At 43.1% G+C, this 24,198-nt stretch overlaps 2 protein-coding genes across 2 annotated transcripts in view; both read right to left on the bottom strand.

Annotated features, from left to right (window-relative positions):
* c1qtnf4 (C1q and TNF related 4) overlaps positions 1-13,899 on the bottom strand; it is a 64,694-nt gene extending 50,795 nt beyond the window's left edge. Inside the window, exon 1 of the mRNA XM_068046798.1 lies at positions 13,806-13,899. The gene's annotated coding sequence lies outside the window, so the exon portion shown is untranslated. The remainder of the gene's footprint in view (positions 1-13,805) is intronic.
* On the bottom strand, positions 10,206-11,312 carry LOC137376889 (uncharacterized). Its single transcript, XM_068045847.1, has one exon. It carries the CDS (start codon positions 11,310-11,312, stop codon positions 10,206-10,208), a length of 1,107 nt encoding a protein of 368 aa, XP_067901948.1.
* Positions 13,900-24,198: the final 10,299 nt, after the last annotated feature.

Here is a 24,198-nt window from a genome sequence, read left to right as displayed (position 1 = left end):
TTGTGTGATACTATCACAGTGCTAAATGGGACAGATTTCGAACAGATCTAGCAATGCAAAACTGGGCATCCATGAGGCGCTGTGGGCCATCAGCAGCAGCAGAATTATATTCAACTACAATCTGTAGCCTCAGGATTCGGCATATTCCCCACTCTACCATTACCATCAAGCTGGGGACCAACCCTGGTTCAATGAAGAGTGCCGGAGGGCATGCCAGGAGCAGCACCAGGCAACACCTAAAACTGAAGTTTCAGCCTGGTGAAGCTGCAACCCAGGACTACTTGCATGCCAAACAGCAGACACAGCATGCGATAGACAGAGTTAAGCAAACACACAACCAACGGATCAGATCTAAGCTCTGCAGTCCTGCCACATCCAGTCATGAATGGTGGTGGACAATTGAACAACAAACAGGAGGAGGAGGCTTCACAACAGCCCCAACCTCAATGATGGGGCAGCTCAGCGCATTAGTGCAAAAGACAAGGCTGAAGCATTTGCATCCACCTTCATCCAGAAGTGCCGAGTGGATGATCCATCTCGGCCTCCTCCTTAGGTCCCAAGCATCACAGATGCCAGTCTTCAGCCAATCCGATTCACTCCACGTGATATCAAGAAATGGCTGAAGGCACTGGATACTTCCAAACCCATGACCTCGACCACTGAGATCACTCATTCCTGTTCAATAGATTGCCAATTATCCATTGAACACTGACTGCTTACTGTCCAATTCAGTCACAATTATCACTTGATCACTGTTTTCTGTCCAATAGATTCCCAGTTATACTTAATCACTGATTGAATCCTGTCCAATACAATCCCAATTCTCACTTGATCACTGATTGTTGTCCAATCCATTCCCACTTATTGATCACTGATTCCTGTCTAATATCATTTCAATTAGCACTCGATCACTGACTGATTCCTGTCAGCTGTTATATTTACACACTGAGAAATGTGAGCATCTCTCATTGGGCAGCACAGTGGCGCAGTGGTTAACACCCTCACAGCCTCACAGCTCCAGCGACCCCAGTTCGGTTCTGCGTACTGCTTGTGCGGAGTTTCCAAGCTCTCCCTGTGACCGCGTGGGATTCCTCCAGGTGCTCCGGTTTCCTCCCACATGCCAAAGACTTGCGGGTTGATAGGTAAATTGGCCATCGTAAAAAATTTGCCTCTAGTGTAGGAGAATTGAGGGAAGGTGGGGATGTGAGAGGGAAAATGGGATTAATGTAGGATTAGTATAAAAATGGGTGGTTGATGGTCGGCGCAGACTCAGTGGGCTGAAGGGCCTGTTTCGGTGCTGTATCTCTCTATGATTCCTGTCAGCTGTCCCGTTTATACACTGAGAAATGTGAGCCCGAGATGAAGAGAAATTTCTTCACTCAGAGGGTGGTGAACCTGTGGAATTCTCTACTGCAGAAGGCAGTGGAGGCCAAGTCATTAAATATATTCAAGAAGGAGATAAATATATTTCTTAATGCCAAAGTGATCAAGGGATATGGGGAGAAAGCGGGAACAGGGTACTGAATGGCGGAGCAGGGCCGAATGGCCTACTCCTGCTCCTATTTTCTATGATTCTATGTAAATGCATTCCAATTATCACTGATCACTGACTGGATCTTGTCCAAAACAATCCAAATTCTCACTTGTTCACTGATTCCTGTCCAATTCATGCCCAAATAGCACTTGATCAATGACTGAATCTTGCCCAATTTATTTCCAATTATCACACGATCACTGACTGATTCCTGTCCAATTCATTCCCAGTTCTCACTTGATCACTGATTCCTGTCAAAATCACTTCCAATTATCACAATTACTAATTCCTGTCTAATTCATTCCCAATTATCACTGATCACTGGCTGATTCCTGTCCAATTCAATCCTAATTTTCACTTGATCACTGATTCCTGTTCAAAACTTTCCCAATTAGCAATGATCATTGACTGAATCTTGTCCAATTTATTCCCAATTGTCACTCAATCAGACTGATTCCTGTCAATTTCAATCCCATTTATTCCTCAATCATTGACTGATTCCTATCCAATAGATTCCCAAATATCCCTTGATCACTGACTGATTCTTGTCCAATTCAATGCCAATTCTTATTTGATCATTGAGTGCTTCCTGTCCAAATCCATCCCCATTATCATTGATCACTGAATGATCCCTGTTCAATTCTTTCCCAATTATCATTGATAACCGATTCCTGTCCAATTCAAACCCAAGTATCATTTGATCATTTGATCACTGTGTCACTTGGTTACTGACTGATTACTGTCCAATACAATCCAAATTTTCATTTGATCACTGACTTATTCCTGTCCAATTCATTCCCAATTAACACTTAATTACTGACTGAATCCTATCCAATACAATCCCAATTCTCACTTGACCACTAAAATAAAAGCAAAATACTGCGGATGCTGGAAATCTGAAATAAAAACAAGAAATGCTGGAATCACTCAGCAGGTCTGGCAGCATCTGTGGAAAGAGAAGCAGAGTTAACGTTTCGGGTCAGTGACCCTTCTTCGGAAGGGTTCCGAAGAAGGGTCACTGACCCGAAACGTTAACTCTGCTTCTCTTTCCACAGATGCTGCCAGACCTGCTGAGTGATTCCAGCATTTCTTGTTTTTATCTCACTTGACCACTAACTGATTCCTGGATTCCTGTCCAATTCAGTCCCAATTATCACTCCGTAGCTGACTGATTCCTGCCCAATATATTTCCAATTACCCCTTGATCACTGACTGAATTGTGTCCAATAAAATGCAAATTCCCACTTGATCACTAACTGATTCCTGTCCAATTCCATCCTAACCATCATTTGGTCACTGACTGAATCCTGTCTAATACAATCCCAATTATCACTTGATCACAGGCTGATTCCTGTCCAGTTATATTTTGTACTGGCTTATTACTGTCTTATTTGTGCCCTATTGTCTGATTTGTAGAGGACTAAATTACCTGTTTCATCTTTTAAATTCTTGTTTCTTCTAATAGGAACGTGTAAAGTAGGTTTCAGTGACAGACTGTCATTGTGGCTGGTTTCTGTGGTGATAATGACATGTAGCTGTCAGTGTTCATCATCATTACTCCACTGAAACTGACAAAAACTCTGGGAGTCCACACAGGTATTGAATAACGCAGATATCCCAGAAGCAATGAATCTACTCTTCTCCACCGGGTATGCTGTTGCAGCACCGCCAACATCCACACCTCCTCCCCCACCCCAACAACGAGAAGACTGAGGAATTCACCCTTACACTGTCAGCCTCACTGTAAAATCCCACCTAATAGTTGCACATGTTGAATGAGGTCTAATTAGGTTTTTACTGGCGTTCTAACTTCATAATTACTGTTGAACACCATCACTAGCCCTGAGAATCTAATTTTAAATTCATAGTCTGTCAAAATTCTCCATAATGATAAGAAGTTCCACATTTTTTAAAAAAGTGTTTTTTTAGAAGCTTATTTATCTTTATTGCAGCTCCTATCTTAATTCAATCATAATCCTTTATTTCGCTATCAGAACATCTAAATTAAAAGTGAAGGATATTAAATGCTTTTAAAGTCTTGGTTTGCTGTGTTTGAATACTTCAGTGTGATTGGCCTATTACATTTGCCTGCTGACATCACTGCTGTTGCACGCCCAGACATCCACTTGACTTAGTGCCAGATTTAAACTGCCATTGGGAATTGGAACACCACGCCACAGAGATCCCTGGATCTTTGTGGACAGCTTTCTTCAAGGTCAGCAGTGAATACCATTGCTTCACTGTTACTAGCAAAATCCAAGCATTATCAGTGTGCTATTGATTATGTATATGTGGCCCCTGAATGCATATCCTACCTGAAAAGTATATATTCATGGAGTACTTACCATCAGCTGTGTAATTCACGCTTATGTATCTGTAGGTGTAAATGTCACAGACTCTGTTGTTCTTATTCAACAAAAACAAATTATATTTACATAGCACCTTTAATGTCATAAAACATTCCAAGACGCTTCACAGGAGCATTATGAAACAATTTATGACACTGAGCCACAAAAGGAGATGGTAGGTCAGATGACCAGAAGTTTGGTCAAAGAGGTAGGTTTTAAGAAGTTTCTTAAAGGAGGAAAGCAAGGTGGCGAGGCGGAGAGGTGTAGAGAGGGTATTCCAGAGCTTGGGGCTAAGGTAACTCGAAGGCACAGCCACCAATGATGGAGTGATTAAAATCAGGGATGCTCAAGAGGCCAGAATTAGAGAAGCACAAATATCTTGAATATCTCCTAAATGACAGGATAAAAGTTTGGGAATGTAGAAACAGGAGTTGGCCATCTCACCCACCAAGACCGCCCTGTCGTTTGTTTTGGTCATCTCTTTAATTCTAATTCCCTGTCATTTCTTCATATCCCTTAACACCCTTATTTCTTAGGTTTCTAAAGATCAGTCTTGGCTCAACAATAGAACTCTTGCCTCTAAGGCAGAAGCTTGTGTGTTTGAACTCCACTTCAGAAACTTGAACAGAGAATCTAGACTGCCCCTTCCGTGCAGTACTGAAGGAGTGCTGCACTGTTGGAAATGTAATCTTTCAGATAAGATGTTAAACTGAAGCCCCATCAGCCCTTTCAGGTGAATGCAAAAAATTGAAGAATATCAGGAGCGTTCTCCCTGTGTTCTGAAAAACATTTACCCTGAACCAATATCATTAAAACATTAAATGCGTTCGTTTATCTATTTGATCTTTGTTGGGCCTTAGCTGCTTTGTTTCCCAACTTTACAATAGTGACTATGCTTCAAAATACTTTATTGATTGCATATGTTATGGATATCCGAAGATTATGAAGGTGTTGTATGAATATAAGTCTTCCTTATTCTCCCTTTTACACTGCTAGTTTACTGTACTCTACTGCTTGTAGAATCATAAAATGATACAGTCCCAAAGGAGGCTATTCAGCCCATCATGCCAGTGCTGGCTCTTTGAAAGAACTATCCAATTAGTCCCATCAAAACGCTCTTCAGCACTGCCCTGAAAATTTCCCTTTTTCAATTATTTATCCAATACCCTTTTGAAAGTTGCAATTGGAATTTGCTTACACCAGACTTTCAGGGAATACATTCCAGATCATAACAACTTGCTGTGCAAAAAAATTCTCCTATCTCCCCTTTGGTTCTCTTGTCAATTATCTTAAATTTGCATCCTCTGGTTACTGACTCTCCTGCCACTGGAAGCAGTTTTTCTTTATTTCTTCTATCAAAATCCTTCATAAATTTGAACACCTTTATTAAATTTCCTCTTATCCTTCTCTGCTCAAAGAACACTCCACCAATTCTCTAATGTTGTCTGCTTGTCTGGTGTACTGAGCTTTTATTTAGAGATACAGCACTGAAACAGGCCCTTCGGCCCACCGAGTCTGTGCCGACCAACAACCACCCATTTATACTAACCCGTCAGTAATCCCATATTCCCTACCACCTACCTGCGCTAGGGGCAATTTATAATGGCCAATTTACCTATCACCTGCAAGTCTTTGGCTGTGGGAGGAAACCGGAGCACCCAGTGAAAACCCACGCGGTCACAGGGAGAACTTGCAAACTCCGCACAGGCAGTACCCAGAATCGAACCCGGGTCCCTGGAGCTGTGAGGCTGTGGTGCTAACCACTGCGCCACTGTGCCGCCCTGGTGTACTCTGTGGGGCTGGTGTACTCTACTTTTCTAGTGTTGGTCTACTCTCGGGAGCTGGTGTACTCTGCGGGGCTGGTATGGGGCTGGCGTACTCTCTGGGGCTGGCGTACTCTGCGGGCCTAGTGTTGGTGTACTCTCTGGGGCTGGTGTAGTCTGCGGGGCTGGTGTTGGGCTGCCGTACTCTGTGGGCTGGCGTACTCTGTGAGGCTGGTGTTGGTGTACTCTGCTGGGCTGGTGTACTTGTAACTGGTAACTTGTCAGGAACTTGTGGGAACCAGGAGCAAGTATCAGAGAGGAGTACCAAGGAGCACAGAATACTGGGGGAGATAGAACGAGAATAGGGAATAGCAAGTTATTAGGTGGGTTCAGAGTAATGGAGAAAGTAATAAAGTCTGAATCAGGGTTAATGTGCATGTATGTGAATGCACGAAGTGTGGTTATGAAGACTGGTGAGGTACAGGTGCAGATTGCTATGTGGAAATATGATGTGGCTATAACAGAGACCTGGCTTAAAGAAGGGCAGGACTGAATGTTAAATGTTCCTGCATACAAGGTGTTCAGGAAAGATAAGAAAGGAAAAAAATGGGGAGGGGTGGCGGTATTGTTTAAGGAGAACATTGCAGTGCTGGAGAAAAAGGATGTCCCAGAGGGTTCGAGGACAGAATCAATTTGTCTGGAGCTAAGGAACAAAAAAGGTGCAGTTACATTGCTCGGTGTTGTCTATAGGCCACCAGCTAGTGGGAAGGACGTAGAAGAATAAATTTGCAAGGAAATTACAGAGAGGTGCAAAAATGATAGGGTAGTTATAATGGGGGACTTTAATTATCCAAACATAGACTGGGATAATAGTAGTGTAAAGGACAGTGAGGGGCAAGAGTTCCCAGAGTGTGTTCAGGAAAATTTTCTACAGCAGTATGTTGCTAGTCCAAGGAGAAAGGAGGCACTGCTAGACCTGGTTCTTGGGAATGAGGTGGGCCAAGTGGATCAAATATCAGTAGGAGAGCATTTAGGGGAGAGTGATCATTGTATGACAAGGTTTAGGCTGACTAAGGAAAATGACAAAGTGACATTCAGGGTAAGAATAATTAACTGGGGGAAGGCCAACTTCAATGGGATAAGAATGGAGCTGGGTGAATAAATTGGAGTCAAAAGCTGGCAAGAAAAATGGTTGATGAACAATGGGCTACCTTCAAAGAAGAGATAGTTCGGGCACAGTCAAGGTATGTTCCCTCGAAGGGGAAAAGTAGGGCAAACAAATCCAGAGTTCCCTGAATGACAAAAGAGGTAGTGCTTAAGATAAAAAAGAAAAAGTGTGCTTATGACAGATGCCAGGTAGAAAATACTATTGAGAACCAGGCTGAATATAAAAGGACTAAGGGGAAGTGAAAAAGCAAATAGGAGAAGCAAAGAGAGAGCATGAAAAGAGACTGGTAGCTAGCATTAAAGGAAATACCAACATTTTCTATCGGCATATAAATAGTAAAAAGGAGGTAAAAGGAGGAGTGGGGCTGATTGTGGACCAGAAAGGAGATTTACACATGGAGGCTGAGGTTTTAAATGAATACTTTGCATCTATCTTTACCAAGGAAGATGATGCAACCCAGACAATGTTGAAAGAGGAGGTAAATCAGACACTACAGGGGTTTAAAATTGATAAAGAAGAAGTATTAGATAGACTGTCTGTACTTAAAGTGGATAAAGCACCAAGGCCAATAAGATGCATCCAAGGATACTGAGGGAAGTGAGGGTGGAAATCGCAGAGGCACTGGCCATAATTTTTCAGTCTTCCTTAGACTCGGGGATGGTGCCAGAGGTCTGGAGAATTGCAAACGCTACACCCTTGTTCAAAAAAGGGTGTAAAGATAAGCCCAGCAACTAAAGGCCAGTCAGTTTAACTTCGGTGGTGGGGAAACTTCTAGAAAAAAGTATTCAGGACAAAATCAATAGTCACATGGACAAATGTGAGTTAATTAAGGAAAGCCAGCATGGATTTCTTAAGGGAAAATCATGTTTAACTAACTTGCTGGAGTTTTTTGAGGAGGTAACAGAGAGGGTTGATGAGGGCAATGCTGTTGATGTGGTGTACATGGACTTTCAAAAGACATTTGATACAGTGCCACACAACAGACTTGTGAGAAAACTTGTAGCTCATGGAATGAAAGGGACAATAGTAACATGGATACAAAATTGGCTGAGTGACAGGAAACAAAGAGTAGTGGTTAATGGAAGTTTCTCAGGCTGGAGGAGGGTTTGTGGTGAAGTTCCCCAGGGATCAGTGTTGGGACCTTTGCTTTTGCTGATATATATTAATGACCTAGTCATTGGTGTACAGGGCACAACTTCAAAGTTTGCAGATGATACGAAACTTGGAAGCATTGTGAACTATGAGGAGGATAGTGTAGAACTTCAAAAGGACAAAGACAAGTTGGTGGAATGGGCAGACAGGTGGCAGATGAAGTTCAATGCAGAGAAATGTGAAGTGATTCATTTTGGAAGGATAGAGAGACAATGTAGAATAAATGGTACAATTCTAAAGGGGGTGCAGGAGCAGAGGGACCTAGGTGTATATGTTGTTATGATCCTGGAGTTTTTTTTTTCCAGGAAATATGTAGTGTGTCTTTGAGACAGCAAAGGATCAGTACTGCTTTAAGAAAAAGCAGGCCTCTGGAGTTACCAAGAAGATGCATTCTGCTTGCCTTGGATACAGCCATTCGGAGACTGCGATTCAAAGGGTGCATTCTTGTTGCCTTGGATACAGCCACTGGGACTAAGCATCAAGAGATACATTTGTTACAATTCAATTTTGAACTGGCTTATAGGACAAACAGATTGTTCTAACAGAGGACACAGACAGACAACTGGTGTGAGCACCTGAAAGAAGAGTTCTCAGCCATTTAAACTGAAGGAAGCAAATTTAGTCTGTTCATTTATTATCTCTCAAAATTCTAAAAAAAATTCAGCCAAAACAGAGATCTGATAATTTAAACTGAAGGAAGGGAAGTTAGACTGTGACAATATTTTATCCCTCAAAAACTCTAAAGTCAGATTGATTCTATGGAAAGTGTTTGCAAGTTGTTAATTGTTGAAAAGGAGAAGGAAAGCATCACTTACTGCTGGAATTAGACTATGGACTGTTCTACTGTGGAAGAACCTTTTTTCCCTATCGAATGACTGTGAGGATTTCAAGCAACATTGGACTGTAAGTTTGTAAAGACTCTAATTCTTTCTATTTTAAATATTGTTTATATCTTCATAGTGTTTAACAATTTAGTTTTTCTAATTAAAGAGTTAGTTTGTTGATTTAAAGACACCTGGTTTGGTTAGCCTCATTCGGAAGTTAATAGATAGTACAATTTGAATGGGTCTTTCTTTAATTTGGAAAGTTTTAAATGATTTTTAGACGATCTGTGGAGGGATGGGACTGAATTAACTGTGTTTTTCTCTGACCACAATCAGAATTGTATATTTTGATTGAGGGCTTTGACTGGAGCGGTCGGTCATAACAATGTTCATAAGTCATTGAAGGTGGCAGGACAGGTTGAGAACGCGGTTAATAAAGCAGGCAGTATCCTGGGCTTTATTAAGAGGGGCATAGAGTACAAGATCAAGGAAGTTATGTTGAACTTGTATAAAACACTAGTTTGGCCTCAGCTGGAGTATTGCATCCAATTCTGGACACCGCACTTTAGGAAAGACGTGAGGGCATTGGAGAGAGTACAGAAAGGGTTCATGAGAATGGTTCCAGGGATGAGGAACTTCAGTTATGAAGATAGATTGGAGAAGTTAGGACTGTTTTCCTGGAGAAGAAAGGGCTGAGAGGTGATTTGATAGAGGTATTCAAAATCATGAGGGGTCTGGACAAAATAAGGAGAGACACTGTTTCCACTCGTGAAAGGATCAAGAACGAGAGGGCACAGATTTCAAGTATTTGGTAAGAGAAGCAAAAGTGACACGAGGAAAAACTTTTTCACGCAGCGAGTGGTTAAGGTCTGGAATGCGCTGCCTGAGAATGTGGTAGAGGCAGGTTCAATTGAAGCATTCTAAAGGGAATTAGACAGTTATATGAAAAGGAAGAATGTGCAGGGTTATAGGGAGAAGGCAGGGGAATGGAACTGAGGGAATTGCTCTTTTGGGGAGCTGGTGCAGACACGATGGACCGAATGGCCTCCTTCTGCACTGTAACGATTGTGTGATTCTGTGCACTGAGCTGGGCTGGTGTTGTGAGCTGGGCTGGTGTTGTGAGCTGGGCTGGTGTTGTGAGCTGGGCTGGTGTAGTGAGCTGGGCTGGTGTTGTGAGCTGGACTGGTGTTGTGAGCTGGACTGGTGTTGTGAGCTGGGCTGGTGTAGTGAGCTGGGCTGGTGTTGTGAGCTGGGCTGGTGTAGTGAGCTGGGCTGGTGTTGTGAGCTGGACTGGTGTTGTGAGCTGGACTGGTGTACCGAGCTGGGCTGGTGTAGTGAGCTGGGCTGGTGTAGTGAGCTGGGCTGGTGTTGTGAGCTGGACTGGTGTTGTGAGCTGGACTGGTGTTGTGAGCTGGGCTAGTGTACCGAGCTGGGCTGGTGTACCGAGCTGGGCTGGTGTAGTGAGCTGGGATGGTGTACCGAGCTGGGCTGGTGTAGTGAGCTGGGCTGGTGTGCCGAGCTGGGCTGGTGTGCCGAGCTGGGCTGGTGTACCGAGCTGGGCTGGTGTAGTGAGCTGGGCTGGTGTAGTGAGCTGGGCTGGTGTGCCGAGCTGGGCTGGTGTGCCGAGCTGGGCTGGTGTAGTGAGCTGGGCTGGTGTACCGAGCTGGGCTGGTGTGCCGAGCTGGGCTGGTGTAGTGAGCTGGGCTGGTGTGCCGAGCTGGGCTGGTGTAGTGAGCTGGGCTGGTGTACCGAGCTGGGCTGGTGTGCCGAGCTGGGCTGGTGTAGTGAGCTGGGCTGGTGTAGTGAGCTGGGCTGGTGTAGTGAGCTGGGCTGGTGTAGTGAGCTGGGCTGGTGTAGTGAGCTGGGCTGGTGTGCCGAGCTGGGCTGGTGTACCGAGCTGGGCTGGTGTAGTGAGCTGGGCTGGTGTAGTGAGCTGGGCTGGTGTGCCGAGCTGGGCTGGTGTAGTGAGCTGGGCTGGTGTACCGAGCTGGGCTGGTGTAGTGAGCTGGGCTGGTGTTGTGAGCTGGGCTGGTGTGCCGAGCTGGGCTGGTGTAGTGAGCTGGGCTGGTGTACCGAGCTGGGCTGGTGTAGTGAGCTGGGCTGGTGTTGTGAGCTGGGCTGGTGTAGTGAGCTGGGCTGGTGTGCCGAGCTGGGCTGGTGTAGTGAGCTGGGCTGGTGTACCGAGCTGGGCTGGGGTAGTGAGCTAGGCTGGTGTGCCGAGCTGGGCTGGTGTGCCGAGCTGGGCTGGTGTAGTGAGCTGGGCTGGTGTAGTGAGCTGGGCTGGTGTACCGAGCTGGGCTGGTGTAGTGAGCTGGACTGGTGTAGTGAGCTGGACTGGTGTAGTGAGCTGGGCTGGTGTAGTGAGCTGGGCTGGTGTACCGAGCTGGGCTGGTGTACCGAGCTGGACTGGTGTACCGAGCTGGGCTGGTGTACCGAGCTGGACTGCTCTGCTTCCTGCACCATCTCTAGAAGGTGCAGGATGCACAAATTCAGGTGCTTTGAATCAATTGCCCATTTTACCATCGATCATCTTTGAAATTAAGCATGGGACAATAATTCTCCATTTGACAGTGTTGAGCTGTTCACATTAGTTGCTCCTCAAATCAGAAGATAATATGAATTTGAAATGTAACAGATGGTGTAGGTCTCTCTCTCCGACCTCAACAGAAGTGCTTTCCATTGGCTGCACATGGATCTAGTGTAGACTAAGCTAAGCTACAGTTCCATTACCACAGTGGCTATTCTCAGGCTGTGGCACTTTCTCATAGAATCATAGAAAGTTTAAGGCACAGAAAGAGGCCTCTTGGCCCATCGTGTCTGTGCTGGCTGAAAAACGATCCAACTATTCTAATCCCACCTTCCAGCATTTGGTCCATAGCCCTGCAGTTTACGGCACTGGAGGTGAATATCCAGACTCCTTCTGAATGAGTTGAGGGTCTCTGCCTCAGCTACCCTTTCAGGCCTTCTATCCTCCTATCTATGGATTTCTGAGATGCCTTTGACAGCCTGAGTAATCCTTGTGCAGGTATCTGCCCCCAAACCTGGCTAGCGAGGAGATCTCTGCTCAGAAACTCTTCCAGGTTCTCACAGATGAGTCACTCAGGCAGTGAGTTCAGGAAACAGGGCTTTGAGAAGACTACGAGCAGCCATTGACTGTACATTCTCCTTTTCTCTCACTGCACAGCTCTATTTAGGGTCTGTAGTGAAGTATTAACAACTAACAGCCCATAAACTGCCTGAACACGTTGAGAATGAGTGTGCTGATTGGCTGCTTTCAATTGGGTGAGATTACTGAATTTATGAGACATGATTCTGACTGATGTAGTCCAGATGGTGTTGACAGTTTGATGGATGATGCCACTCACATTGAGAAATGGGAAAACTTTAATACTCATTTCTAAAGGAGAAACATAGGCCTGAAGAGTGGGTTACAGGCAGAGATCGAGAGAGATCAATTGACCAGGAGAGAGGCAGAGGTGGATAGAAAGATACAGATATATGCCACTCCAGGTAGATGCAGTACTACCAGATGAAAGGTTCCAGATATTCATTTTCATTAATCACAGTCGCTACCAATAGCAATCAATACAGAATGATTCCCCTGCACCAAAATGCAGATATGCATAATGCAAACAAAAATCAGCTAAATAACAGCATGTGGCTGTCTGCACAGCGGGGGCTGCTCACAGTGAAAGACTGCCTTCATCTCATTCTCTTCCATCTGATTATTGAGCATTTTATGCAGAAAATGTACCTGTTACAAACACATCAGAGTGTGTCAGAGATAGATACTGTGATGGGCATAAAACACTGTATTGATGAAAGATCAGCAATAACGTCAACAGTTAAATATAGGAGAGAATGATTATTAGAAGGATAAAAGAGAGACAGAAAAAAGGAGAGAAAGACAAAAGTGAACGAAAAAGAAACAGGAGAGGGAAAGAGCAAGGGGCACAAAGAGGGAAAGAGAGAAAGGAGAGCTGAAGGATAGGAAGGAAAAAGGAGGAAGAGAGTGAAGTGGGAAAGAGAGTGTTTAGGAAACAGAGCAAGGAAGACAAAGGAAGGAAACTGAGCGACAGAAAGAGTTAAATAAGAAGTGCAGAGATAAAATGAAGAGGAAGAGATTGCAAGATGGATTGAGAGACTGAAGGGGACAGAGATAAAAAGATCAAGTTATCCCCTCCCTCTAACATCTACTTTGGCAGTGTCGTGTCCATTTTTCCATCCATCCCTGTGAAGTGCTTTGGGATGTATTTCCTGCATTAAAGGTAGTAAATAAATCCAAGCTGCTGTTTGGAGAGATGGATTGAGATACGGGAAACAAAGAACACAGGGAGAGGTAGACAGGTCGAGAGAAAGAAAGAAAGGATGAGACAATCTAGGAGGGAAAAGCAAGTGGGAGAGAATGAGAAAGGGTCAGAGAGAGACTGGGAGAGGCAAACCTTCTTTCACCTTTGTTCAGATTAATAGAACCATTTAATAAACTGACAGTAATATGAACTCACATCATTGAATCATTAAAGCGGGATGTGCCATGCTGGAGGCATTGTTAAACAATAGTGGTGTCTTCTCATTGATATCTACAGGTCGGCGTGACAACCCTGGCATTAGAGAAAGCTCCAGACCAGGCTCGACTTATACCCTATCCACACTCTAGCTAACCACAGTCACAGACAGTACCTGTCTCTCTGAAGGCTGCACATCCCTGCACTGCCCTGTATTACTGAACACACACTGAGCGGGATGCAAGGAGAAATTATATTTAATTCTGCATATGAAAAGAAAGCTGACAACTCCACAAACTCACTGTGATTCTGCATTCTGTTCTCAGCTGCAAAACCAAACCTTGGAATCGTTTTTGATAGAGATGTAAAGGAATCTAACTGCAGTCGGCAGGGGATTGATAGGACTTATTACCTGAAGGCTATCTAGGTTTCAAACGATACTGGGCTAAGCACAGGCTCCTCAGATGGTGCTTTTTGTGCCTTACTCAATCAGTAGTTGTTTTTCTCTTACCTCAGTGATTGTGCGTCAGTGGCGTTTCGGAGTCAGTTTGGGTTGGTATTGAATCCCTCTTAAGATCCCTGGTGTGTGAGAAGAGGGTGAATAAGACTCACTCCTACATATGCAGTCGATGCTCTAATTCACCAGTCCAGGGTTGCACTGTGACTGTGAAACGCTCACTGCTCTGTCTTTGGAGGTAGCACAGAGGAAAGGGGGTGCTGCCATCAAACAAGGGGAACTGTGAAGGACAACAGTGGAGCCAGAATCAGCGACAATGCTGCACATGACCTCCATCATTTCTGCAGATCCATTCACTCCTTCCCAGGCTGCTCACTTCCCCTTAATATGATCTAATATAATGCAGGGGCCAGTGCGAACGTGCAAGCAACTTCAGTTTATTCTGCCACACCTGGAATGCAAACCGGTGTCGGGGATCTCAAGGGTGACTGATGATTTTAAAGAGAACTGGTCTATGACTAACATAGCAATCACTGCCTAAGGCATTGTCAAAAACAGATATTAGGTCAGATGACCAAAAGCTTGGTCAAAGAAGTATGTTTTAAGGAGTATCTTAAAGGAGGAAAGCGAAGTAGCGAGGCAGAGATCTGTAGGGAGGGTATTCCAGAGCTTAGAGCCAAGGCAACTGAAGGCACAGCCACCAATGGTTGAGTGATTAAATTCAGGGATGCTCAAGAGGTCAGAATTAGAGGAGTGCAGAACCCCACTCGGAGGGTTGTGGGGCTGGAGGAGGTTACAGAGATAGGGAGGGGAGCCGCCACAGAGGGATTTGAAAACAAGGATGAGAATTTTAAAATCAAGGTGTTGCTTGACCGGGAGCCAGTGTAGGGGTGCCAGCACAGGGGTGATAGGGAACAGGACTTGGTGTGAGTTGAGACATGGGTAGCAGAGTTTTGGATGACCTCAATTTTATGGAGAGTAGAATGTGGGAGACCTGCCAGGAATGTGTTGGAATAGTCAGTTAACAAAGAGTTAACTAGAGTTAACAAAGGTGTGAACGAGGATTTCAGCTGCAGATGAGCTGAGACAGAGATGAAGTCGGGCGATGTTACGGAGGTGGAAATAAATGGTCTTAGTGATGATACAAATATGAGGTCAGAAGCTCATTTCAGGTTCAGATATGACAGCAAGGCTGTGAACAGCCATAGGCTACTTCCAGGGAGAGGGATGGAGTTGGCACCATGGAAAAAGAGTTTGGAACGGGGACCGAAGACAATGACTTTGGTCTTCCCAATATTTAATTGGAGGAAATTTCTGCTCATCTGGATTTCAGACAAGCTGTAGAAGGCGATGCACACATCAAAGCCAAATCTGCACAGGTTGCCCCCTCAGATACCACACTGCTGTACACAAGATAACGACGGTCGTAATATTAAAGCTGTGCACATAGTAAAACTGAATGTACACGTGGTAAAACTGGCTGTGTACATGATGATACCAGCTGCACACATTGGGCAGAATTTGTCTGAGCTCCCCGGAGATGGGCTAGGAGGCAGGGGGGCCCATAGAATTGCAATGGCTGTAATGTTAAGACTGTACATATGGTAATGCTGGCTGTACACGTGGTAATGCTGGCTGTACACGTGGTAATGCTGGCTGTACATTGTCGGTCGGTGAACCCGCACCTCCCATTTTATACTGTTAACTCTAGAGTCTGATCTGAAGCTGTCTGGGTGGGGAAAATGTTCAAGGTTAATGGCTCAGTACCCTTGGTATTCTTTTAACAGTTTATTGTACTACCGATAGCTTACAAACATCAGTACTCTGCTCCCTTCAAGCTAAATCAATACTCACCAATGCTGTCCTTTCATTTCCAAACTGCACTCACCCTGTCGATCACTCAGAGGAGTACATTCCCATCTGTTCAGATGATCAGTCTTGCCACAGTTACCTTGCAAGTCGCTGCTCTTGTCCCTGAACACACATTTCTTACAGTACAAAAATCACACCCGTGACAATGATTGACACAAATCCCTCCCGCTTTTGATTGTAACTTCTTAAATGGTGCAACAATTGGGTTGGGAATAGCCATTAACATGTGAAGGTGATTCCATGGGAAAGATTCTGGTTTATCAACATTATCAGGTTGGTGAATGAGTTTCACCCGAATGAAACAGTTTTTGGGATTAGCATTTCCAAGGGATGCTAGTGTCCACCTGGACATACTGGAACTCACAGCTTGTTAGCTTGTAAGTGCTATTTGCAGTCTGGTTACATGAGTTCAATATGTTGAGAAAGGTCACTTAAACCTGGATAGACACATACCATTGTGTTGTCTGATTGCATCAGCTATCTGTTGACTAGTATATTCATGAAGTTACTCAATTGCATCTGGGTCCCTACATGAATAATTTCATTTCAGCTCCCAGATTGCTTTAAAAGATCAATTAAAGGTCCTGTTGGTTCCTGGGATACAAAACTTGGCCCATTTCTGGCGGTTGTCAAATTACAAACTGCCTGCACAATACAGCCACGTGATCTTTAAATGTTAGCTCCCTTTAAGTTGAATGCATTATTGCTGAAGGACTGGCAACAACACCTGATAGTACAAGCTGTACACTTGGTAATACTGACTGTACACTCGATAATACTGTCTGTACACCTGATAATGCTGACTGTACACATGGTAATACTTTTTGTACACCTGATAATGCTGGCTGTACACCTGATAATACTGACTGTACACTCGATAATACTGTCTGTACACCTGATAATGCTGACTGTACACATGGTAATACTTTTTGTACACCTGATAATGCTGGCTGTACACCTGATAATGCTGACTGTACACCTGATAATACTGGCTGTACACCTGATAATGCTGACTGTACACATGGTAATACTGACTGTACACCTGATAATGCTGACTGTACACCTGATAATACTGGCTGTACACCTGATAATGCTGACTGTACACCTGATAATACTGACTGTACACCTGATAATGCTGGCTGTACACCTGATAATACTGGCTGTACACATGGTAATACTGGCTGTACACCTGATAATACTGGCTGTACACCTGATAATGCTGACTGTACACCTGATAATACTGGCTGTACACATGGTAATACCGACTATACACATGGTAATACTGACTATACACCTGATAATACTGGCTGTACACCTGATAATACTGGCTGTACACCTTATAATACTAACTCTACACATGGTAATACTGGCTGTACACATGGTATTACTGGCTGTACACCTGATAATACTGACTGTACACCTGATAATATTGACTGTACACATGGTAATACTGGCTGTACACATGGTAATACTGGCTGTACACCTAATAATGCTGGCTGTACACATGGTAATGCTGACTGTACACCTGATAATGCTGGCTGTATACCTGATAATACTGGCTGTACACTTGATAATACTGGCTGTACACCTGGTAATGCTGACTGTACACCTGATAATACTGACTCAACACTCAATAATATCGGCTGTACTCATGGTAATACTGGCTGTACAGCTGATATTACTGGCTGTACACCTGATATTACTGGCTGCACACATGATAATGCTTGTTCCACACATGATAATGCTGGCTGTACACATTGTAATACTGGCTGTGCACATGGTAATACTGGTTGTACTGAAACGACCGAGGCAGGAGGAATGCACTGTTTTTCTACTTCCCCTTCTCCACAGGTCACAACATATATTTAAATCATTTCCCAGTTACCAATACTATCAATAATATACTCTAATTATCCCAAAATAAAATACACCAACCAGATTTCTTTATTAATCAACAAAATTATCAGTTTATTATTAAACAAGTCTTAACAATAATGAAGTGCATTGACACACACATTGAAATATGAAACTTCCCTTTTTACTTTAGTCCTGCACACACACACACACACACACACACACACACACACACACACACACACACACACACACACACACACACACACACACACACACTCTCTCTCTCTCTCTCTCTCTCTCTCTCTCTCTCTCTGAAAAAACAAAGAGATTTACTCTTTAGAGCTTGTTACGACCGCTCAGGACAAAGCCCCCAATCAAAATATATGATTCCAATTGCGGTGGGAGCATGCACTGTTAATTCAGTCCTGTCACTCCACAGGTCGCATCATATTTCTTTAAGCTTTCTAAATCAAAGAAAAAAACAGTTAAATTGTTCAATTAGTAACCTCCGAATGAAGCGATCCAAACCAGGTATCATTAGATATCAACAAATTAACTATTTATTAAAAAAACTAAAATCTTAAGCACTACTAAGATAAACCAATATCTAAAGACCTTATAATTTCTTATTTAAAAATCTAACTCCTGCATTCACATACATATACTCAGTTTTAAATTAGCTGATCGAAAAATAGAGAAAAAAATAGTCTTTGTAGATTATGTTCCTGACAAATGGAGTTTTCCAATACAACACAGTCAAAGTTCACTTGCAGTCTTCCAAGGCACGATGAAACAGAAGATCCTTCCAAATATAGGGGCTCAGCAGTTCGGCTGTTGTAGTATTAAACTCTTCTTTTTTCCAGCGATGAACAGAGACGATCTCAATAAATAATTCTGAAAGAAATTTAGGGAATTAATTTGGCTTGAAGCTTTGTAGAATTTTGAGAGAGAAACACACAGCTTTTAAATTGTCTCAGAGAGCTCTCCTTCCTTCACTTGCTGGAACAGTCTCTCAACTGACTGCTGTTCAGCTAATTTTTTAAAAGTCAAAATTGCAACATTGAATCTCTGTCCTCTCTCTCTGTGTGACTGCTGTTTGGCAACCAGAATGCACTTTGGCTCATTGAGCTTCCGGAACTTGCTGCCTTAAAGATGCATTGATCTTTTATAGTCTTCACGGCGTACCGCCATATTTCCGAGGAGAGAAAAAAAATAACAGGACCGTGACAAGCTCTATTACCAAAAAAAACAAAAAATATGTTGGCCAAATATCTGCTAATTCATGAAGAAAAAGGAGAAGATATGGAAAGATGTCAGATGTCCTTTTTTTTACTGGTTTGGCATCCCAAATACGCGTAGACGGCTGTCTGGGGATCTTCCTAGAACAGTTTTTTTCAGGCGACGTTGAAGGTAATTTTGGACAGGCTTTCTAGGAGAAATGTGGCAACAGTTTCTGTTTGTTTCTTACCCTTGCTTCTCAGGGCTTCTTAAAGAGAAAGAAAAATGAGCTAGCTTTTTCAAACAGCTGGAACAGGCTGAGTTGGGGTTTGTACTTGGCAGGTTGATTCTTTAACTCCTTTTCAAACCTCTGTCCATTCCCAACAGCCTGTACAAAGCAAAACCAAAAACACCTCAGGAGTCAAGCCTCCTGACCCCTATAAATTTTGACCCGTCACTTCTCTGTAAACAACTTCCCTAAGTCAAAAAGCCCCCTGCTGGGTTTTTTTTTAAAACAGGTGCGTTTCAGTAACTGTTGTTTCCAAGCCAAGTCCAACAGACCTTCTAATGACCTCTTTCTAAAAAACCATGAAGTCCAACATCTTTGGAATTTTTTTTCAGTTTGAAAACATAAGTTCTCAAAATTTAACAAAAAAATAAGGAAGCACTCATAACACCTCTATCCTTGGAGGAATGAAATGCGGTTCATTACAAAATGTGGGAAAAAAAACAAAGTTGGAAAAATTTTAAAACACATTTTCACATTCATACTCATTCACTCTTTACCTGTATTAATACAATTCTGCTTTGTACCATCTTTGCACTCAGATAACTCAAAGCAAAGTTAGATTCTAGATAAAGCATCTGTAATTACATTATTTTTGCCCGCAATGTGCATAATCTTTAAGTGATAAGGTTGCAATAGTAAAGTCCACCAGAATAGTCTGACATTCAGGTTTTTGAATTTTTCCACAAAGACTAGGGGGTTTTCACTAGTATATACCAGTGTCTCTCTGTAGTCATGGCAGACATAGATTTCAAAATGTTTAAGAGCCAATAATAAACCTAGGGTTTCTTTTTCCACTGTTGAATATCTTTTTGGTGTCGATTTTAGCTTTTTGGAAAAGTATCCCACTGGCCTTTCTATGCCCGATTCATCATCTTGTAACAGGGCTACAGTGATCCCCAGGTCACTAGCATCAATTGCTACCTTGAAGGGCTCAGTGAAATTTGGAGCAGCCAAACCTGGTTCATTAACCAAAATGGCTTTCAAATGCTTGGCACTCCCCTGACCGCACTGTCTTGATTTTCTTTTCTGTAGTAAATCTGGCAGTGGAGCAGCTACACTACTGAAATTTGGTACAAACATTTGCTAGAAACCACACATGATTTCTCATTTAGTGATAGGGATAGGGAACTCCACCAATACTTGTACTTTTGCTGTTCTTGGCAACACTTGACATTGCCCTACTATATGCCTGAAGTATGTTACTCTTGCTTTTGAAAATTCACTTTTGGCAAGTTTTATTACTAAATCAACCGGTTGTAATTTTCTAAACAGCTCTTTCAAGTGGCCCTTCCAAGTGTCATTGTATACCAGCACATCATTAAGGAAAACTACACAGTTAGGAACACTGGCTACACCTTGGTTCATTAGTCTCTAAAAAGTTGCTGGGCATTCTTTAGCCTGAATAGCATCACTCAGTATTGGGAAAGACCGTCTGGTGTGACAAGGGCCGATATTTCTTTAGCTTGGGGTGTTAAAGGAACCTGCTAATATCCCTTCAACAAATCTATTTTTGTAAGAACTGTGGCACCACCCACTCTGTCAATACAGTCTTCCAAGCGAGGTATTGGGTAGGACTCTGCCTTTGTTACTGCATCAACCTTTCTGTAGTCTATGCAGAATCTAGTTGAACCATCAGGTTTGGGCACTAACACCACTGGGGAACACCAGCTGCTTTGAGTGGGTTCAATTAGGTGGTTTTCCAACAGGTATTGGATTTCTGCTTTTACCTGGGCCTGTTTCTCTGGACTTAACCGATAAGGATGCTGTTTTATAGGAGAGAATTCCCCTACATCCACATCATGTGTGGCTAAGGTTGTATATCCTGGTTTGGCCCTACAGACTCTTTTAAATGCTATGAGTTGCCTTGTTAGGTCTTCTCGTTGTTCTGCATCTAAATATGAAAGTATAGCATCCAATCTCCCTAACAATTCAGTATTAGCTAGTCAGATAGTAGGTGGCTCAATTTGAGAATTGTCTAGGTCTCCTTCTGCCTCGTCCTCACTATCCTTTTCATCCTTCACTGTCCCTACTACCTGACATAGCTGTGCTTGCTTATCATCCTCCTGGCGTTGATATTGTTCCTATTGATATGACGCAGTCGATTCTTTTTCCGGTGATCTAGGGTGTCAATCAAATAATTTACTTTACCAATTCTCTTGATCTTTTTATATGGACCACTTTCTTTCAACGGCTCTCCTTGTAAAGGCAGTAATACTAACACCTCATCCCCTGGTTGAAATGCTTGGGTCTTGGCATGCTTGTCTGCCCATTTCTTCATGGTTGTTTGGGAAACTTTAAGGTATTCCTGAGCTACTTTGCAGGCTCTCGTGAGCCATTCCCAGAACACAGATAAATAATACAGCACAAAAGATCCATCCCTCTGTTCTAAAAAGCTTTCTTTAATTAGTCTCAGAGGACCTCTTATCTCATGTCCATAAACTACTTCAAAAGGACTAAAACCGGTAGATTCATTGGGTGAATCCCTAGTGGCAAACAAAAGAAATTCTAGCTCTTTATGACAATCATGGTGATATTCATGACAGTATACCCTGATCATCGTTTTGAGGGCCTGATGGTACCTTTCTAAAGCCCCCTGCGTCTGTGGGTGGTATGCTGAAGACTTTAACTGTGTTATACCCAGATTACCCATAACTTCCAGAAAAATTTTAGGCATAAAATTGGAATCTTGATCCAACTGAATCTCAATCGGTAATCCATATTTAGTGAAAAACTGGGTTACCTTATCTACCACTACCTTAGCAGCAATTGTTCTCAAGGGAATGGCCTCTGGGAACCAAGTAGCCATATCCATGATAGTGAGTATATATTGATGTCCCACTTTTGTTTTCAGTAAAGGTCCTACACAGTCTACCAACACCCAACTAAATGGTTTCCTAAAAACTGGTATATGAATTCGAGGTGCCAGCTTTATGGCAGGTTGCAGTTTTCTCCAAACTGGAACATATGGCATGTTTTACAAAACTGCACCACGTCCTTGGAAAGGCCTGGCCATTAAAAATGTCGACTTATACATGATTGGGTCTTCCAGATCCCCACCTGTCCAACTATAGGAATTTCATGCACTATCCTTAATATTTCCCAGCCATACTTGGACGGTATCACTATCTGATGAACCACCATCCATTCTGCGTCCGCAGGTCTGTAAGGAGGTCTCCACTTCCTCATCAGAATCCATTTTTAATATAATAGCCTTCTGGAACTCCTTTTGCCTCGACTTCTGTGAGAGCTGATTGTACCACTTTATTTACCTCTGGATCAGCTTGCTGAGCCTTGATCAGAGACGACTTATGAAACATTTCCTTCAAATTATCCAAATCGCCAAAGAAAGTTTCAGATATTTGGTTCTCTGTCTGTGGTGCCAATTTGATCTCCAACAATAGAACTTGTTTAGCCATTGCTTGGGTCACTACACATGAAGGAAAAATTCCTGAACCATTTCCTGCAACAATTCTGTCTCTCTAACTTCACTTGGTTTTTCCGTGACTACTGGAGAAGCTACTACCTTCTCTCCAGCCAAATAATTCCCCAGGAGTAGGTCAACTCCGTCTACAGGCAAACTATGGACAACCCCTACAGTTACCATTCCAGACATTAATTCACACTCCACGTGCACCCGATACAAAGGTACAGGTATATAACCCCCCCACCGATACCATTCACTAAAACCTTGGCATTCAGTGCGCTCTTTCATGGAAATGTTATGCCTTTTCCCAGCAAATGAGTTTGTGTGGCTCCTGTATCCCTAAGTATAATTACTTGCCTCACTTGAAGAATAAGGAGTTACACTGCCTGTAACTCATGTTGTATAGAAAGAAAGCCAATGAGAGGCTGGATGAAGTTGTTAACCAATACAGAGAGAAAGCAAAAGAAGCAACTTCTCTGATATTGAACTCTCAGATCGAATTATGGCTCTCCCACCAACCGTGTAGATGCTCGGCATATGCAGACCTTTTTGCCAGCCCGTCAGCTTCATTTGTATTAGTCTAAAAAGAGATAATACAACACCGGCTTCCGACATTCTACCCTCCGTAAACTTGAAGTCATCCAAAACTCTGCTGTCCATGTTCTAACTAGTGTTAAATCTTGTTCCCCTATCACTCCTGTGCTCGTTGACCAGCATTGGCTCCCATTTAAACAAGGTGATGATTTTAAAATTCTCATTCTTCTTTTCAAATCTTTCCATGGCCATGTCCCTCCCTATCCTTCAGGGAATGGTAACATAGAGGTAATGTTACTGGACTTGTAATCCAGTGACGCAGACTAATGCTTCAGAGACATGAGTTTGAATCCCACCATGGCAGCTGGGGGAATTCAAATTCAATTAATGGAAATAAATCTGGAATAAAATGCGAGTCTCATTAATACCAATCACGAAACTAATGGATTGTTATAATAACCTTCTGGTTCACCAATGTCCTTCAGGGAAGGAAATCTGCTGTCCTTACCTGGTCAGGCCTACATGTGACTCCAGATCCACAGCAATGTGGTTGACTCTTAACTCCCATCTGAAATGGCCTAGTGAGCCACTCAGTTTTAAGGGCAATGAGGGATGAACAATAAATGTTGGCCTTGGCAGTGACGCTCACTTCCCAAGAACGAATAAAAAAAATCTCTGTAATCTCCTCCAGCCCTACAACCTGCCGAGGTATCTGGACTCCTCTAATCCCAGCCCTACAATTGGTGGCTGTGTATTCAGCTTCCCAGGCACTAAACTCTGGAATTCCCTCCCGAAACCTCTTCCCCTTTCCATTTCTCTTCCCTCTTTTAAGATGCTCCTTAAAACCTACCTAATTCTGCCCTAATTTTGCCTTATGTGGCTTGGTGTCTTACCTTGTTTTATAATGCCTTTGTGAAGCACCTTGGGGCATTTTGTTATGTTAAAGTCACGATATACATACAAGTTATAGATGTTGCAGGGCTGGAAGAGATTGCAGAGATAGGGAGGGGTGAGGCCCTGGGGGTATTTGAAAACAAGATCGAGAATTTTAATATTGAAGCATTGCTTAACAGCCAGCCAATGTAGGTCAGTGAGCACAGGGGTGATAAGTCAATGGGACTTGGTGTTATTAAGGACATGGACAGTAGCGTTTTGGGTAGCTGAAGTTTACAGTAGGGGGAGGGTAGCAGTAGGATGTGGGAGGCAAACCAGCAGTGCATTGGAATAGTCAAGTGTAGAGGTAACAAAAGCAA

This window comes from Heterodontus francisci, chromosome 14, assembly GCF_036365525.1.
Source record: "Heterodontus francisci isolate sHetFra1 chromosome 14, sHetFra1.hap1, whole genome shotgun sequence".
Taxonomy (NCBI): Eukaryota; Metazoa; Chordata; class Chondrichthyes; order Heterodontiformes; family Heterodontidae; genus Heterodontus; species Heterodontus francisci.
Note: the sequence above shows the minus strand (reverse complement) of the source record. Positions and strands in the feature narration are given on the sequence as shown.

Coding starts and splice junctions, on each gene's coding strand:
- LOC137376889 (XM_068045847.1), bottom strand. CDS start 11,312: ATGGTAAAATGGGCAATTGATTCAAAGCACCTGAATTTGTGCATCCTG.